Source organism: Fukomys damarensis, unplaced genomic scaffold, assembly GCF_012274545.1.
Source record: "Fukomys damarensis isolate Sample0158 unplaced genomic scaffold, DMR_v1.0_HiC HiC_scaffold_21, whole genome shotgun sequence".
Taxonomy (NCBI): Eukaryota; Metazoa; Chordata; class Mammalia; order Rodentia; family Bathyergidae; genus Fukomys; species Fukomys damarensis.
This window is the reverse complement of record NW_022900933.1, coordinates 11,975,409-11,991,852: the sequence shown is the minus strand read 5'-3', so window position 1 is coordinate 11,991,852 and position 16,444 is coordinate 11,975,409. Positions and strand designations below refer to the sequence as shown.

The following is a 16,444-nucleotide window of genomic DNA, read 5'->3' as shown; positions in this document are numbered from 1 at the left end:
CACCCTCCACCCTCCACCCCGTCCATCCGCATGCCTTTGTCCCTGTGTCTCCCCACACGTGCCACCCTCTACCTGGGGCATGGCCCATCCCTGCCCCTCACGACCTTCACCTCCCTGGCACCGCATGGCTCGCTGCCTGGCACGCCGCGGCCCCAGGATCACTCCGGCACGCTGGGTCCCGAGGAGTTCAAAGCCTGCCTCATCAGCTTCCCTCCACCCCGTCCATCCGCATGCCTTTGTCCCTGTGTCTCCCCACACGTGCCACCCTCTACCTGGGGCATGGCCCATCCCTGCCCCTCACGACCTTCACCTCCCTGGCACCGCATGGCTCGCTGCCTGGCACGCCGCGGCCCCAGGATCACTCCGGCACGCTGGGTCCCGAGGAGTTCAAAGCCTGCCTCATCAGCTTGGGTTATGATATTGGCAACGACCCCCAGGTACTTGCCTCCTGCATGGAGCACGCTCAGGGGTGACCTCCGGGGCGAGAAATAACACGTTTCTTCTTTTGTCTTCTCTCTGTCTGGATCTCTTCGTCCCTCTTCCTGTGGGCCGTGGGGCTCATCCTCCTGCTGTCCCTGCCTGCCCCGCGTTGGGCTCCTTCACTTCTCCGACCTCTGCCCTCGGTGTCTCTCATGGGAACCTGCTGGGTGCCCGCTTCCTCTCCTCTTCGCTCCTCATCCTGTGGACGGATTTTGCATCTCCTCGCTCTGTCTGACTCTTCTGTGGACATTTTCCCTGGACGTTCCTCCCGTGTTCCTCTTTCCTTCCTGACCCCCGAACCATGAACCTCGCCCTCCCCTCGGGCCACCTGCGCCCTGTCTTCCTGCCCTGGGCTGGCCCTTCCTCATTCCACCTGTCCCTCCCTCCTGTCTTGGTGCCACTGCCCCACAGAAGAAGACGGCCCTGATGGATACGGATGATTTCCGGGCCTGCCTTATCTCCATGGGTTACAACATGGTAATGTAAACCTCGCCCGCTGTCTGCCCGGCTTTGGCCGAAAGGCAGTGGCTCACTGGCCGGAGAGGCCAAGTCCTCACAACGTATACTCGAGGCCCTGGCGAGGGTCACCCTCCCTGGAGAAGCCTCCAGTCCCCAGTTCTTGGGGAAGACAGCACCCTGAAAGCTGCACCCAGCCATGGGGCCTGCGTGTGGCCAGGGGGCCTGGCTTGTTGTCCCAGTGCACACTGGCTCCCCTTCTGGTATTTTCTGTGGAGGTGGGGCTTCCAGTCCCACAGTGGACAGCAGGCTGACCCTCAGGCTGGCAGTGAGGACAGTCCATGGGGTTGTCTCTGCCTGTCTCTCATGAGGAGCCTTCGATATCTACCTCCGCTGTAGGGATGATGCCAGCTAGGGCCACCACCACTCTGCCACTGCCCCACGCTCTGCTATAACCTCAGTGTGCCCTCCCTCACCCAGGTTTCTGACAGGACAAGGTGCTTAGTTGGGCAGTCGGGTGACTCCTAGATAGGACACAAAATGTGGTGCCTGCAAGCCGCTCAGCACGGACGAGGGCTGGGCTAGAATCGGTGAACTTGAGAATAAATCCCAGCTCTGCCAGTTTGTGGCCTCACATGAAGTGAAGGGGAACCCTAAAGACAGCTGTGAGGATTCAGTGGAGGAACTTAACAAGTGGGGTGCACATGTCTGACAACTAGAAGATAGAGGCAGAGAGAGAACAGATTCTTGAGCCAAACCGCCTGAATTCAAGTCCCAACTCCCTCCTCACTGGTTGTGTGACCTTGGGCAAGTCACTGATCCTGTCTGTGCCTCAGATTTTTCATCTGTACAATGGAAATAATAAGATTTTATATAGTTACGATGAGGACCGAATGAATTAAAATATGGAAGGCATTTAGAACAGTACCTGGAATAGCGTACATGCTGTGTGAGTGAGAGCCATTGTTGATGTTACTGTTACAATACCAGAATTATTATTTTCTCCACGGGGAGCCCAGGCACCTGTAGGAGGTGAGAGTGCGGTGCTAGGAAATGAGACTTTCTGGTCAAGCCAGCCTAGGTCAGGGGCCGCTGTGCCCTCTTCTGCCAACCACAGGGTCTCGAGGTCTGTCTGAGAGATTTTCAGCAGGCTGTGGGCTGACAGGCCTGGGTTGACTGTTCCTCCAGGGAGAGGCAGAATTTGCCCGCATCATGAGCATTGTGGACCCCAATCGCCTGGGGGTAGTGACATTCCAGGCCTTCATTGACTTCATGTCCCGAGAGACGGCCGACACAGATACGGCAGACCAGGTCATGGCTTCCTTCAAGATCCTGGCTGGGGACAAGGTGGGTCTCCTATGGCACGGGCCCTGTGCTGGGGTGACAGACACTGGGTGGACTCTGCCCAGAAGGTCTGAGATGTGAGCACCTCAGCTGCTCCTTCTAGGGTCCTACGGGGCTACTTGTTGCTGTGCATCTTCACACATTTCAGCAATACCGGGGATCATAGAGGCATTAGGACGTGATACTGGCCTACGGGGTTCCCTACAGGGGGCTGCATGTCCGTGAAGGGCCCTTCGCCTGGGAAAGAAGTGATGAGGGCGGAGAGCAGTGGAGTGACTTGGGCAGTAGAGGGACAATGAAAAGTCCACTGGAGAGTGGACTGGAACTTCAGCTTCACGTCCTGTTGGGCACAATCTTGCTGTGCAGCTTAGGTGGAAAGCAGGAGGGAAACGTGTCTTTGTCATTTTGTTCTCTGAGCAGTGGCCTGCTTCTGACTTACAAATCTTCCAGTTACTTGGCAGCACCCCCCTGGCAGTGGAATAGTTGGAGGGGATGCAGTGCGGTTGTCTGTAGAGAAGCCAGAAGCCCAGCTAAGTTACGGGTTTCTGCTGTGGTCATGGGATCTGGATGTTGCTCAGATCCATAGCCGTGAAATTCACAGGGTAGTCCTTGGGCCATTCTTCTGCTAGAACTGAAAAGATTCAGTTGTGAAAAGCAAAAGTCAGATGGGAGTATAATTTCTGAAATGTTTATCTATAAGGTAGTAAAGGCTGAACATACAAAGAGGTCTCTCAAGATAATTTAAGTTCAGGGATAACCTCAGAGTCAACAGCTCTGGAGCTAGGAGAATAGGCAGAAATCCTGTAGTTAAGATGATTCATTTTGTAAAGGAGGAAAACAGGCCCAAATAAGGTCTTGGTCTCCTAACTTATGGGGTGACCACAGGACAGCCCTATTCACCCATGGTTCCCAGGAAACTCAGAGGTAGGACATGGGTTTAGGGAGGCTACGATGTGGGTCAGGCTGTCCTGGACCCTTAAACTCTCAAAAGCAGCAGCTTACCACGGACAAGATAGAAGGGGAGGCCGGGTGCTGGCTGGAATGGGGCAAGGCCCACGCTTACAAACTGGTGAAGACAGCTGGCCAGATTTTGGTTGCTCCATGTGGCACCCATGCCCAAACTGGATGTTTATCTTCCTTGGCTCCTTAAAATTAGACTTAAAAATGGCCACTAGAGAGCCCATTTGAGAGGTGTGCATTTTGTGTGTCCCACCAGAGTGCCTGCTAGTATTGCCCAGCACGTGCATACTGGGGACTTAGGGTGACACTTGAGATTACAAGTGAACTAGCACACGTGGAATTAGTTTGGAAAGAGGCCACAGCAGGTAATGAAGTGGAAAACAAGCTGTTTTAAAAAATATATAGACATTTGGAAGGATGAATATAGATCCAAAAAAGCTAGGAGTGAAAATGAGGACTTGCCTGGGTACTAACGTCAAGGGCAAGTTTACAGCTGCAGGGTTTGCAGCAGCGCGGCGCTGCTTTACGGCTGGTCGCCGGGCTTTACGACCCTGACCACGGTATCTCCGCAGAACTACATCACGGTGGAGGAGCTGCGCCGGGAGCTGCCGCCAGACCAGGCTGAGTACTGCATCGCGCGGATGGCCCCGTACGCCGGCCCCGACGCGGTGCCCGGTGCCCTGGACTACATGTCCTTCTCCACGGCTCTGTACGGCGAGAGTGACCTCTAACCCGCCCGTGCCCCGCCGCCCGCCCGCCGCTGCCCCGTTCTTCTGCCGGGTTTGGTTTCCGCGCTCAGCCTCGGCGCCTCGAGCCCCCCTGCCCGTAAAGTGACAGTTTACCAGATTATTTTCTGCAAAAAAGAGAAAAAGCTGCGTTAAAAAGTAAAAAAAAACAAAAAAAAAACAAAAAACCAAACACCAAAAAACTACATATTTTATTATAGAAAAAGTATTTTTTTCTCCACCAGACTTAAATGGAAAAGAGGAAAAATTAACTATTTGCACCGAAATGTTTTTGTTTTATTGTGACATAGGAAAATAACCAAGCACAAAGTTATATTCCACTCTTTTTACTGATCTTTTCTTCTCTCTGTTCCATCTGCTGTATTCATTCTCCCGTCTCGTGCCCACCTGGTGGGGTGGGGGTAGGGGTTACTCTCGTCCGGAAGGCACATGGGTGCATGTGTGTTTGCTAGCTCACTTGTCCATGAAAATATTTTATGAAATTAAAGAAAAATCTTTTGAAACGGCTGTTTTTAAGGGAGATAATTTATGTGGCTTCTCGTTTCTAAGTCTCTTCAGAGGTGTGGCTCTCTTGATCGGTGCATACTTTTTTAAAAAAAATACTGCCTATTAGAAGTAGGACAGTGGAAATTACGGATAGCTTTTATATTGCTTGGCATGGACCTTCACGAAGATAACTCCCACATCGGCGCTCTGTTCACTTGTTGCCCTTGGCTGAAAGTTCAGGCTCAAGGATGGTGTGCGGCACCTGCTCCCTCTAATGTGCTTTCTATCTTTTTGTATTAGGCCCTGGGTTTAATCCCTAGCACCAAAATAAAGAAGGGAGAAAGTAGGTCCCACGGATAACAGCTGTGCAGCATTATTGACTATGTTGGAAATTCAGAGTCTCAGGTCCTGCCCCAGTCATACAGAATCAGAATCTGCTTCTTTTTTTTTTTTTTGTACTGGGGGATTCCACTGAGAACCTTATCCTTGTGAGGCAGGCGGTAGCATCACTGAGCAAAATCCTGGGCCCTTAGAATCTGCATTTTTTAATAAGACCTCTCAATGGTTTGATTTTTCTTCTCTCATTTTCCTCTCTTTCGCCATCCCCTCCCTGAGGCTTTTATTCAAAATGTGGGGCAACATAACTTAGAATATAAGAAACATAACAGCCATGGAGGTCATATGGCTATGTTTGGAAATTGTGCCTGAAGTCAGATGAGTTCAAATCAGTACCCTTTTTTGTTCATTTTTGCTTTTTGAGACAGGGTCTCTATGTAGTTAAGACAAGCCTTGAACTCACAGCAATCCTCCTGCCTCAGCCTCCTGAGTGCTGGAATTACAGGCTTGCGCCATCACACCTGGCTATAATGCCTTTTTAAAAATGGATAAGTGGTGCACTGCCTTCCCAGTTAGGCAGAGATAGTACTATTGTAAAGGTGATGGCATAACAGAGCTCATAGAATACTAGGAATATGAATGTTAGCTGTGACCAGTCTGATTTTAAGCTTTGAGGGCCATCTTAAAAACAGGATTCTTAACAGGATATAACCCCTCAGGTTAAGGGGATGAGGCCTAAATTAGTACTCACTGGGCTGCAATCAGAGGTGAGAGTCCTCAAGGCTGTCTCTTATTTAGAGATGGATTCAGTGAGTTTCTGAAGTGCCTGCATCCTTGGGAAAGGGGCCCTGGGCAGAAGGCTGGTGGGAGACTAGACCTGAGGTAAGGAATTGGCCTTTGCTTTGGGAAGGGAAGCATGCTTTACCTTTTCCCACCGATGGGTAGAAAGTCAGTGCTCCATTTTGATCTGTTGTGGCTGAGTCTCTGAAGAAAAACCGTGGCCCAAGGCAGATCCTGGTGTCCAGCGTACTGAAGTCTTCGAGAGAAGCAGGCACACTGGTCTCTAGTTCCATGTAAATGTAAGAGCAAAGTGGAATAGTTCAGAAGAGAGGGCAGTCATTCCATTTAGAAAGTTTCCTAAGTCCTAGGTGCAAGCACTTCAGTGCCTCCATTTCCAGAGCCTTATCAGTGCTCATTTTTTGAAAATGTATAAATCTTTATTTTGGGGGAATACTGGGGCTTGAACTCCAAGACCTTGTGCTTGAGAGGCAGGTGGTGGTACCATTGAGCTAAATCCCCGGCCCACTATAAATCGTTTCTTTTAAAGCAAAATATTTATTGGCACATTTCAGATACACATAATGGTAACACTCATCATAGGGAATTTGTACCTGTGCATGATACATCTTGTTTCCTTTTTTCCGTTTCCCCTCCTTTTGAGCTCCCCTCCCCGTCCTGTGTACAAAAGCTTTGTTTCCATTTTCCCCTTCTATTTTCACTTTTTTTCTTGTCCCTTCCTCCTCCTGGGCCTTTAGGATTTTAATCTGCAATCCCTTGTTCGCCTTCCCATTTGAACATTTTCTTCCCATTTCTCAGCATCTATTATTAAGTGTGGAAGTCATTTTACAGAAAATGTGTGCATTAAGTTACTCCTAGTTAACTTTCAACGTGATACAGGGTAAACATCTTAAAGCCTAGGTTCTTAATGTTATACACATTTGTAATATTGAGAATACATTTTTCCCTGTAAAAGTACACTTGTGCTTTAGTCAGTTACACATATAATAGATTAAATTCCTCCAAGACAATTCCACTTGCAGACCTCATTAAATTCCTTTAAACATTGTAAGCCATATTTACAAGTTTCAGTAACACTGTCCAGGATGTCATACTCACAACTCGGGCATATTCAAATACAGGGAGTGAAATATTGCTCAGTTCATTAGTACTAAGAGTGGATTACTTGATCAGTTTATGATTGTTTTCTGATTTTTTGAGACAAGATCTCGCTAGGTAGCCCAGGCAGGCCTTGAACTCGAGGTGATCCTGCTCGGCCTTCCTAGTGCTGGGATTATAGCTATGCACTGCTGTGTCCGGCTTGATCTTTTGTTATTTTATTTTATTTATTTTTTTGTACCGGGAATCGAACTCGGGTCCTTGCACTTGCGAGGCAGGCGGCAGAACGACTGAACTAAATCCCCTTTTAAAAAAGATTTAAAGTCCCTTAATACTTGTTGCCGGCTTTGGGTGTCAGAGGTTCAGAATCCCGATGAGGACCATGTGGAGACCAGAGCCACAGCAGAAGTCGGGGTGCTTGCCAGCGGTCCCAGGTTCGCACACGGTGATGGCAGCACCTTCTGACGTCCCTGCGCTGGCCCCAGGGTCTGGGAGCCCTGGCTCTCCTCACCTGCATCACTCGCCCCTGCAAATCCTTTGTATTTCACCTTCCCCTGCTTTCCAGCCTCACTGAGCAGCTCCTTTAATAATTGACTGGGTGAACGGAAGGCTCTGCCCAGACCCTAGTGGCGTTCGCTGTTCCTGCATCACCGGGTGAATTCACAGCATCTTCCTGGGCACAGACCGCGTTTCGGTGTTTCTGCCTCTGACCCTACGCCTCTCTAGGAACTTTCATGACAAGCAGTCTTTGAAAACAGTGCTCTCGTTGTGTCCTGTCAATCCCTTAGTGAAAGCCTGGCGACCCAGCCTGACCCAGAAGGCGCTGTCTCCTCTCCAGAGCAGCTCAGACCTGACCCTGGGCGTAGGGGAGTGCCCAGAGAGTGCAGTCGCTTGGCCCATGAGCTAATAGGGTGTCAGTTTTCCATCCGTGTGACACTACCTAAGACAATCATCTGGGAAGGAGGGGAGGTTTACTTCGTCTCTGTGGTGGTAGAGGGTTTGGCCCATAGTTGCTTGGGTCGGTGGCCTTTGGGCTTGTGATGAGCAGAGTATGGAGGCAGGAGGGACCTGGCCAGCCAAGGAGTTTACTGGCTGGTGGATGGGAAGCACAGACAGGAAGGGGCCGTGGCCTGAAGACCCTCTTCCAGGCGCACACCTGGCGACCTCACTGACTTCCTCCTGTCCATTAAAATTTCCGGCGCCTCCCAGTGTTGCCAGGCCCTCTGTGTCCGCAGTTGGCATGAATGAATGGTGTGGGACCTCTGACTTGAAGTGGCCAATGCTGTCCACTACTAAAGGCCTCACACTATGGTCTGCCTTGTCCCTAAGAGAAGAAACTTTCAACATCAGTGCCTGGCAAGGGGAACGCTGTCATTTACAACTGGGTCCCTTGGGCTGGGGGCCCTTGCTCCTGGGCTAGGGTGGTATCATCTATGATCTTGTAAGAGCTTCTGCAATTCATTAATTTTCACATCCCTGAATTTCAGATGCAGCTTACAAGTAACCTCATTACTGGGAAGCTGGGTGTGGTGGCTCACACCTGTATCCCAGCACTCAGGAGGCTGAGGCAGGAGGATCGCTGTGAGTTCAAGACCAGCCTGGGCTACACAGTGAGTTCCAGGTCAGTCAACTACACAGTGAGACCCTGTCTCAAAAAACAAACGAAACCAAAACCAAAAAAAAAACCTCCTGGGAAGATTGAATTTGCAGACTGGAAATGCAGCAAGAATAGTTTCTCCCTCAATAAATCCCGATGATCATGGTGTGGCACTCAAGAAACACGACATTATCAATGCTGTTGGTGGCACAGGGGACCATGGTGTGGGGAGAACAGTGCTCAAAACTATGAATTCAGAAGAGTTGGACTCTGCATGTTAGCTCGTTCTCCTCATACTTTACTTTTTGCCTGTGCACATGATAAAAATGTCCTGATAAGATAAAATGAGCCCTTCCAATAAGTATGTAATGGACATAGAGTACCTAGTAGAGTTGCAAGTGAAGAGGTAGTGTTACGGTTTCATTGTATACTGTATCTTGGTAGCGTACTGTCTGTAAATCTGATTGTACTTTAAATTCAGTGAAATGGAACAGATTGCTGTCAACTCCCCCAGATCGTCTAGTTTCTGTTTTTGATGGAAGAAGTAAAGAAAAATTGCCCTTCACAATTCAGCTATCTAAAATCCAAGGGCAGTGTGAACCACCCACTCTTATCAGAATTACTCTGATGCAGGCTGACTGCTCTGTCCTGGCGCCTTCCTTTTCCGGTTGTGCTTTCTTGCTTAGAAGTCCTCTTCCACCAAGCTCTCCCAGCCAACAGTGCCAAAGGCTTGCACAGTGTTACACCCAGGAGTGCTGGCTCCAGAAACAAACTGTCCAAGGGATGGCTTGTGGGCCGGGGATTAGCTCAGTGGTGCCCACGCCAGCCTCACACGCTCAGGGTCCCAAGTTTGATCCCTGGTACCAGGAGAGGGGGGCGGAGGGAGGGCCTGTGAGTGCTCGTTAGAGTTTAGGAATCCCTGGCCTAACCTGATTTTATGTAGAAGAGACTGCTTAATTTACTGGTTTTTGTTTTTGTATTGGGGTTGTTTTTATTTGGGAGGGAGTGAGGTATATATCAGACTGGATTTAATACATACATCGGAATGATACAAAGATGTCTCAGTGCTTACAGAAATTCAGACAATTACTGTCCCAACCTAGTGGGAATGCTGGAGAAGGGGTGTGGACCCAGCGTCCCCTACTAGAAGGTTAAGTGACCGTGGACGTGAACACATTATGCTGCTTTATAACTGACAGCTTTTCCCCTGATGACTCACCGTCATGGGGAAGCCAATAAAGCGAAGGGGAGAATAAGGGTCCGAAAAGATCTTCGGCAGTAATGACAGCAGCAATCACGTAAGATGACATTGCATAGGAGTGAATCAAAAACCCTGAAATCTGGTCTAAAGAAAACAACCCGGGTCCAAGGCAGTTAGGTGTGGGTGGATCAGGTGGAACCGGACTGAGATGATTCTAAATGCATTGAGTCAGCCAAGCCTGGTGGCACTGTAATCCAGCACTGGGGAGGCTGAGGCAGGAGGATTGCTGTGAGTTAGCGGCCATCCTGGGCTATGTAGTGAGTTCAGGGCCAGCCTGAACTACAAAGTGGACCTTGTCTCAAAAAACACACACAAAAATGAGCCAACTGTGTTGAAGCAGTTTAAAGGAATTAATTTAATCTTGGGAAACTCAGAATGTTGGTGCCTGTATTTTCTGCATGCAGCCAAGCCCGTACCTTGAGACGCATTTCCCTGTTCTAATTCAAGGTGGCACATGTGAGTTCGGGACACTCGCCACCCAGCATCCTGATTGATAGGAGAGATTGCACCCTATTTTATAAGGAAACAGGGGAGCAGCAGAGCACTGAGTTGTCTGACGGCATCAGGTTGAGCCTTGCTTGGCACTGCACATCTGTAATCTCAGCATTTGGGGAGTTGAGGCAGGAGAATTGCCACAAGTTTGAGGCCAGCCTGGGCCACCTAGAGAGTTCAAGGCCAGCCTGGACTACACGGTGAGACCCTGTCTCAAAAAACAAGACAAAAGGAGTAAAAGAAAACAAAACAACAGCAAGCCTTGAAACCAAGGTAAGCAGGAGAGAGTGGAGTAGAGGTATTTTTATTTTTTTCTTTTTCCTTTTTTTGGTACCGGGGGTCAAGCTGACAATGCTGTGCTTGTGAGGCCGGCATGGTGCCACTGAGCTAAATCCCCAGCCTGTGTTTTGATTTCTTCTATAATTGGTAAGAGGGCGAAACGAAATGACGTGTGCGTACCCAACCCAGGGTCACTCCCGGCCGATGCTCAGGAACCACGTGGTTGTGTGCTGGTCGGGATTCTTCTAGGTGAAGAGACAAAACGCTGCAATAGCTGATGTAACCCTTGTGACGCTGGCTTCCCAGATGATGTCTGCAGGACCTGGTTTCTCCGGCTCGACTCCCTTCCCAAGGACCCTTCTCTCTGAGGTGGCAGTGGCGTCCCCACCCTGCCCTTCCATGTCCAGCAAGGAGACACCTTGAAGAAAGCGTGGCATCTGCTGGCCATGTGCATCTCGGTGCCCGGCCAGGGCAGGGGATTTGCTCACTGGCCCAAGGCCTGGCTGGGGTCGTGTGCCCATCCCGGGAGACAGGCGTGCCCCTCGCCAGGCCACCTGAATGCAGGGGAGCGTATAGGACTCTGCAAGTAGCAGAAGGACACGGCGCCTGTGCAAACCCCGCACGAGAAGCGGGCTTCTCCGGCTGAGGCCGGTCAGTACAGAACACAGACATCACGGAGCGGGAGGAACGGGTCCCCTCCACCGTCCCGCACGATCCATGGAGCGGATGCTTTGAAGGTCACCCAGAGAAGGACAGCCGTCTCTGTCTAGACCCGCAGATGGGAGCCCTACGCCCAGTCCCCAGCACGGCTGGAACACTCAGACCCCAGGTCTGGCTGAGGAGGGGGACACCAAGCGTCCGGGCAGGGTCGCCGCCTCTTCCCCAGCGGCCGGTGTTCCGTCGCCTGCAGCCCCAGCTGGTGGGGGGGTGGATCAGAAGAGGTCCCTGATGTGCAGGCGGGTGGCACTGGAGAGGTCAGAAAACCATCACCGGGCACCTGTGGGAGAACCCAGGTTTAGGAACATTCTCATTTTATATTTCAAAGCCAATGAAAAATATCGCTTTATTGGATATATTTTATTTATTATTATTATTATTTTTTTATTTTTTTGGTTTTTTGAGACAGGGTCTCACTATGTAGTTGAGATTGATCTGGAACTTACTATGTAGCCCAGGCTGGTCTCGAACTCACAGCGATTCTCCTGCCTCATCAGCCTCCCGAGTGCTGGGATTACAGGAGTGCGCCACCACGCCCGGCTTATTGGATATATTTTATAGGCTACGTTTTTTATAACCTGTACTATTGTAGGTTATAATTTAATTTAGGCTGCATCTATTTATGAAACACTGCCTAGAGTCGAGTGCCCGTAGCAGAGCAGCTAAGCCCTGTGCAGTAAGTCCCACAGCCTGCCTTCCCCAGCCTGGTGGAAACGCTTGGCTGTTCTTAAAAATGAAGCATGTGGCTGCTGCCCTCCAGTGGCCAAGTGTGTCATGGCAGCATCTCAGCGGAAGGAACCGGAAGCCAAGTCCACTTTCCCTCCCTGGTGCTGACTGCTCTCCACCTGTCCCACCAGGTTATTCCCAGGATGGGCAGAAGAAGCAACTGGTCACAGTTAACAAGAGAAAAGCAACGGCTAACATTTGTGGAGCAGTATCTGTGTTGTCCATGCATTTCATCTTTACACTGTTATTGTCCTTATTAAGAAAGAAGCCAAGGGCTTTAAAACTCCAAGTTAGTGGTAGAGCTGGGATTTGAACCGCGGTCTCACTCGTCCCCAGAAGTAGTGGTTCTTATCAGAACCTTATCGGAGGTTCTCAGACTGTTAGGCCCGAGTACTGTTCAGGGGGTGAATGGTCAGCTGTCCTGCCTGGACTCAGCTAACAAACGCCCCTTGCTTCTAGCCTTGGTCCAACTCCTCTTAAAGAGTCCTCTCCACAGTCCTTAACACGAAGCCAGCTCTCAGACTTCTGTTTCTGTGCCTTTTTTTCCTTCTGAATTGTGCCTAAATACACAGAAAATTCACTATTGTAATTGCTTCTCCTTGTACACTTCTCTGGCAGTTACCTTTGCAGCCTTTGGAATGCTTTTGTCTTTCCAAACTGAAACTCTCCACTCATTAAACACAAACTCCCTGATTTTCAAACATTTTGACCTCTGGACCTCTTTATATTCTTTAAAAAGTATTGAGGGCAGGGGCTGGGGATTTAGCTCAGCGGTTCAGTGGCTCGCCTTGCAAGTGCAAGGACCCAAGTTCAATCCTGGGTACCAAAAAAAAAAAAAAAAGTATTGAGGACAACCAAATGCTTTTGTTTATATAGATATATACCATGTTAAAAAGGAAAAAATGTAAATATAGAATAGTGTTTACTAAGTGAAGATCTGCCTGCCTGGCATAGGGTGCATGTCTGTAGTCTCAGCACTCTGGTAGGCTGAGACAGGAAGATTGCAAATTTGAGCTGAGCCTGGGGAAGCTTAGTGACATAGTAGGACCTTGTCTCAGAATAAAAATAATAAGGTGAGAGCTCAGTGTAAGGATCCTGGGTTCAACCCCCGGTAGGAAAAAAAAAATCGATGAATGTAAATATTTTTGAACTTACAGTAAAAAAGCTTTAAAAAGTTGTATCTTCCTAAGTAGAATTTGTGAAAAAAATTGTTTTGTAGTTGTTCATAGGCATAAATTTGCATCGAGGGCATGAGTGTGAGCGAGGCCCCTGCGGGGTGGGAACTCAGGGAGGCCTTCCCAGGTGGAGGGCGGGCCGCAGCAGGGATATTGCGTGGGCTTGGACTCCACCGGCCCGGTGCGGAGACACTGTGCGTGCCTGCAGGGTACAGAAACAAAGCCAGAGCCAGGGAGGGCGCTTGTGGGGGACACAGCAATTGGCTTCTTTCCCGAAACTGTCACCATGGGGAGGCGCTTCATTCAGCCGCTTTGCCCTGCCCTGAATTGGGCGGAGGAGCAGGCTTGGTCAGGAAAGAGCACAGTGGACCTGGGAAGGGAACAGGAAACCACAGCCGGGTCTCGGGGGAGACAGGAAGTGGGGCAGGCCCGGAGGCCAAGTTCACCGAGCCGCTCCAGCAGGCAGCGGAAGTAGGCCTTGCCCGAAGCTTCTGAGCAAGCAGCTGAAGAGTCAGCAGCCTCCTGTGCTGCTGGGTTGGAAAAGCAGAGGCTGTGCGGCTGGAGGCGTCTGGGGGGCCCAACGTCTGGACTCAGATGGATGGAGGAGCTCTCTGGAGTCTCTTTTATTTTTGAGATGGAGGTCCCCACTCAAAACATTCTCCCTCCTCAGTCTTCTGGTCGCTAGAAGCACAGTTCCCTTGCTTGGGGTCTTTTTTAATAAAGGCCGCTCGTTCCCTCTGTGAGGCCTCTGCTCGCGGTCTGACCACCCCCGGAAGCCTCTGGATACCGTCGCAGCTGGGCTGGGTTCCAGCCCACGAGTTTAGTGTTCACCCAAATATGCAGCCTATTGCAATAAAGACTAGAATTACCCAGCATTCACAGCCGCAAGAACAGAAATGACAGCCTGGCTTTGGCCTTGTCTCTCACTTCATCTAGAAATAAGAGACGAGGACAACGTAACGGGAAGGACAGCGGTTTGGGGCTCAGCTGTGAGTGTTGCTCTGCTGCCCCCTAGCGCGTGACCTCGGGAACATGACTAACCTCAGTCTCTTGCCTCCCTTGGAGTTCAGGGTTCGTGCAGATGTGTGATACCTGCAGCCGGTCACTCACTGGTTGGGTATTGGGAGTGGTCAGTGAACCCCTACGCCCCCCTTGCCCAAGGCCCGGAAGGGAAGCAGGGCAGCCTTGTTACGGGTGAGGAATGCAGGATAGAACAGGGATTTGACGGCATCACTCATCTTGTCAGCACCAGCAAGACTCCAGGTTGGGCCCTGGGCTGCTTTTTCCTCATAACAGAGACCCAGAGAGCAGCTTGATGCGTTCTGTGAGACAGACACAGTGGTTCTGGGTGGCTGGGCAGAGACCGGACAGTGCTGGGCACATCCTGGGCATGTCAAGGACAGGCTGGTCCACAGCCCAGGCCAGAGCTGGCCCATCCAGCAGCCACCAGCCATGTGCATGGTCAACGGGCACTGGAAATGTGACGAATCCAAGTTAAGCTTGGGGAACCAAGTGTAAAACCCATGCTTTGCATGGGAAGAGCCCATATGCTATCTCGACAAAGTGATTAAAGGAGGTTTCATACTTCTTGTAGTCGATGCATACTGGAATAACAATCTTTTGGATATGTTGTGTTCAGTAAAATGTGCTAAAATTAACTTCACCCATTTCTTTCTACTTGTTTGATGGCACTTAGCTTAGGACTACATCCGAGGCTCGTATTACTTCAGCCTGCACAGACCTGAGAGGCAGGGATAAGTGTCCCCACCTGCTTTTCCCCAGCTCTCGTCCCTCTGAGGCTTCCCTGTCTCCCAAGTGTGCAGTGGGGTCCTCCTCCCCAGGTTTCTGCTACCCCGTGGGGTCCCTGGAAAGTCTGCATGGGCAGTGGCCAGCACGTGTTGGATTCTCGGCTGTCTGACCTCCTTAGGCCTGGGGGTGGAGCGCAGGACACAGCCCAACAGCCCTCCTGTGTGTGGCCGAGCTGTGGGAGGGTGAAAAGTTTGAGACCAGCCCGAGGAACTTAGTGAGACTCCGTCTCAAAATACAGACGTTCCAAAGGGGCTGGGGATGTGGCTCCCTGGTAGAGAGCTTGCCTAATGGCACGAAGCCCTGGGCTTGAGCCCCAGGACCACTTAATAAATAAATAATAGTAAAAATGTAAAAACAGAAATAAAGCCAGTTTATAGACTTGTACAGCCAACCGCCTGCCATCCTGACAACTCATCCAGGTGCTTTTTCTCAATAGCATGTGGTGCAGATGGGTCTCTTTCCTCCCTTCCAGGGCCTCTGTGGTCTCCGGCACACGGATGCACCCTTGTTTTAACCAGTGCCCTACGGAGTGAGATTCCAGGGGTTTTTCGGCCATCATTCACTGGGCCATCCAGGAAATTCCTGTCTACGTGCCTTTGCACTCGCGAACAGGGACGTATCTGTTCATAACAGCAATGGGACGCGGTGTTACTGAGCAGACTAAAAGTACTTCTAAATTAATGCCAATGTCCTGAGTGTTTGAGAGAGCCCTTTGTTTACTGACGTCTAAAAGGATGAAAGCTTTGCTGTAAGAAGTGGTGGAGATGGCGGGCGGGCGGGTGTGTGTGTGTGTGTGTGTGTGTGTGTGTGTGTGTGTGTGTGTGTGTGAGGCTGACTAGTATTTTTCCTCACTCATCACAAGGGTCTCCCATAACAGAAGGTTAACAAGGGAAAGGCATCACAGATCAATTAATCAAAGTTTCATGTGACACAGGTGCTGTTAGGAAGACCCGAAGGTGCAGGGAAACTGCTTATCTTCACACCTAAGTTGGATGAGGAACATTAACAAGGGAGGCCCGATGTGATGCAGAAGGACGGGGCGGCGGTGGGGACGGGGATTGTCTGTTCAGGTTCTCCTCGGCCTCCTTGTGCACCCTCCTCCCGGGAATAGGGTCTTCCCAGGAGAAGGGAGGAGGAGTTTCTAATCGTAGTGGGTTTTTTGTCCCCTGGGGTTTGAATCCAAAGCCGCTCTCGGCAAGCATTCTACTGCTGAGCTATGTCTCCAGACCTTTAAAAATTCTTTTGAAATAGGATCTCACTAAGTGGCCCGAGCTTGCCTCAGACCTGCAATTCTCCTGCCTCAGCTTCCAGAGTAGCTGTGTGAGCAATGGTCACTGCTCCCAAGTGGTTTTACGGATTGCTTTGGGGAAGAGGCAGAAGGGCAAGGAGAAACCTTGTTTCAGGCCCTTTTGGTCTCCTATAGCTCAAAGTACGCAGCATACCGAGGTGCCAGACATTGGGGTATAGCTTTCTAAGCTCCCACATGTGTATGCAAATACTGGAATATTGTCATGATTTTCCCCTTCTGCTTGTAAAAAGTGTCTGGTGCCCCCCACGCCAGAAACTATATACTTTTTGTACCGGTAGTCAATGTCCTAGGGCTTCTCAGTTGAGAAACACACAGACACACACACACAGACACACAGACACACACACACGCACGCACGCACGCAGGAAACACCAA

At 50.3% G+C, this 16,444-nt stretch overlaps 1 protein-coding gene across 2 annotated transcripts in view; it reads left to right on the top strand.

Moving 5' to 3' along the window:
* The window catches only part of Actn1 (actinin alpha 1), a 59,177-nt gene extending 55,016 nt beyond the window's left edge, over positions 1-4,161 (top strand). Inside the window, exons 19-22 of one of the 2 annotated variants that reach the window (XM_010645350.2) lie at positions 357-437; positions 892-957; positions 2,125-2,283; positions 3,813-4,161. In XM_010645350.2, the coding sequence (XP_010643652.2) occupies positions 357-437; positions 892-957; positions 2,125-2,283; positions 3,813-3,971 (465 nt within the window). In that variant the 3' untranslated portion in view covers positions 3,972-4,161. The remainder of the gene's footprint in view (positions 1-356; positions 438-891; positions 958-2,124; positions 2,284-3,812) is intronic. The other variant, XM_010645349.3, reaches the window with a different exon arrangement.
* Positions 4,162-16,444: the final 12,283 nt, after the last annotated feature.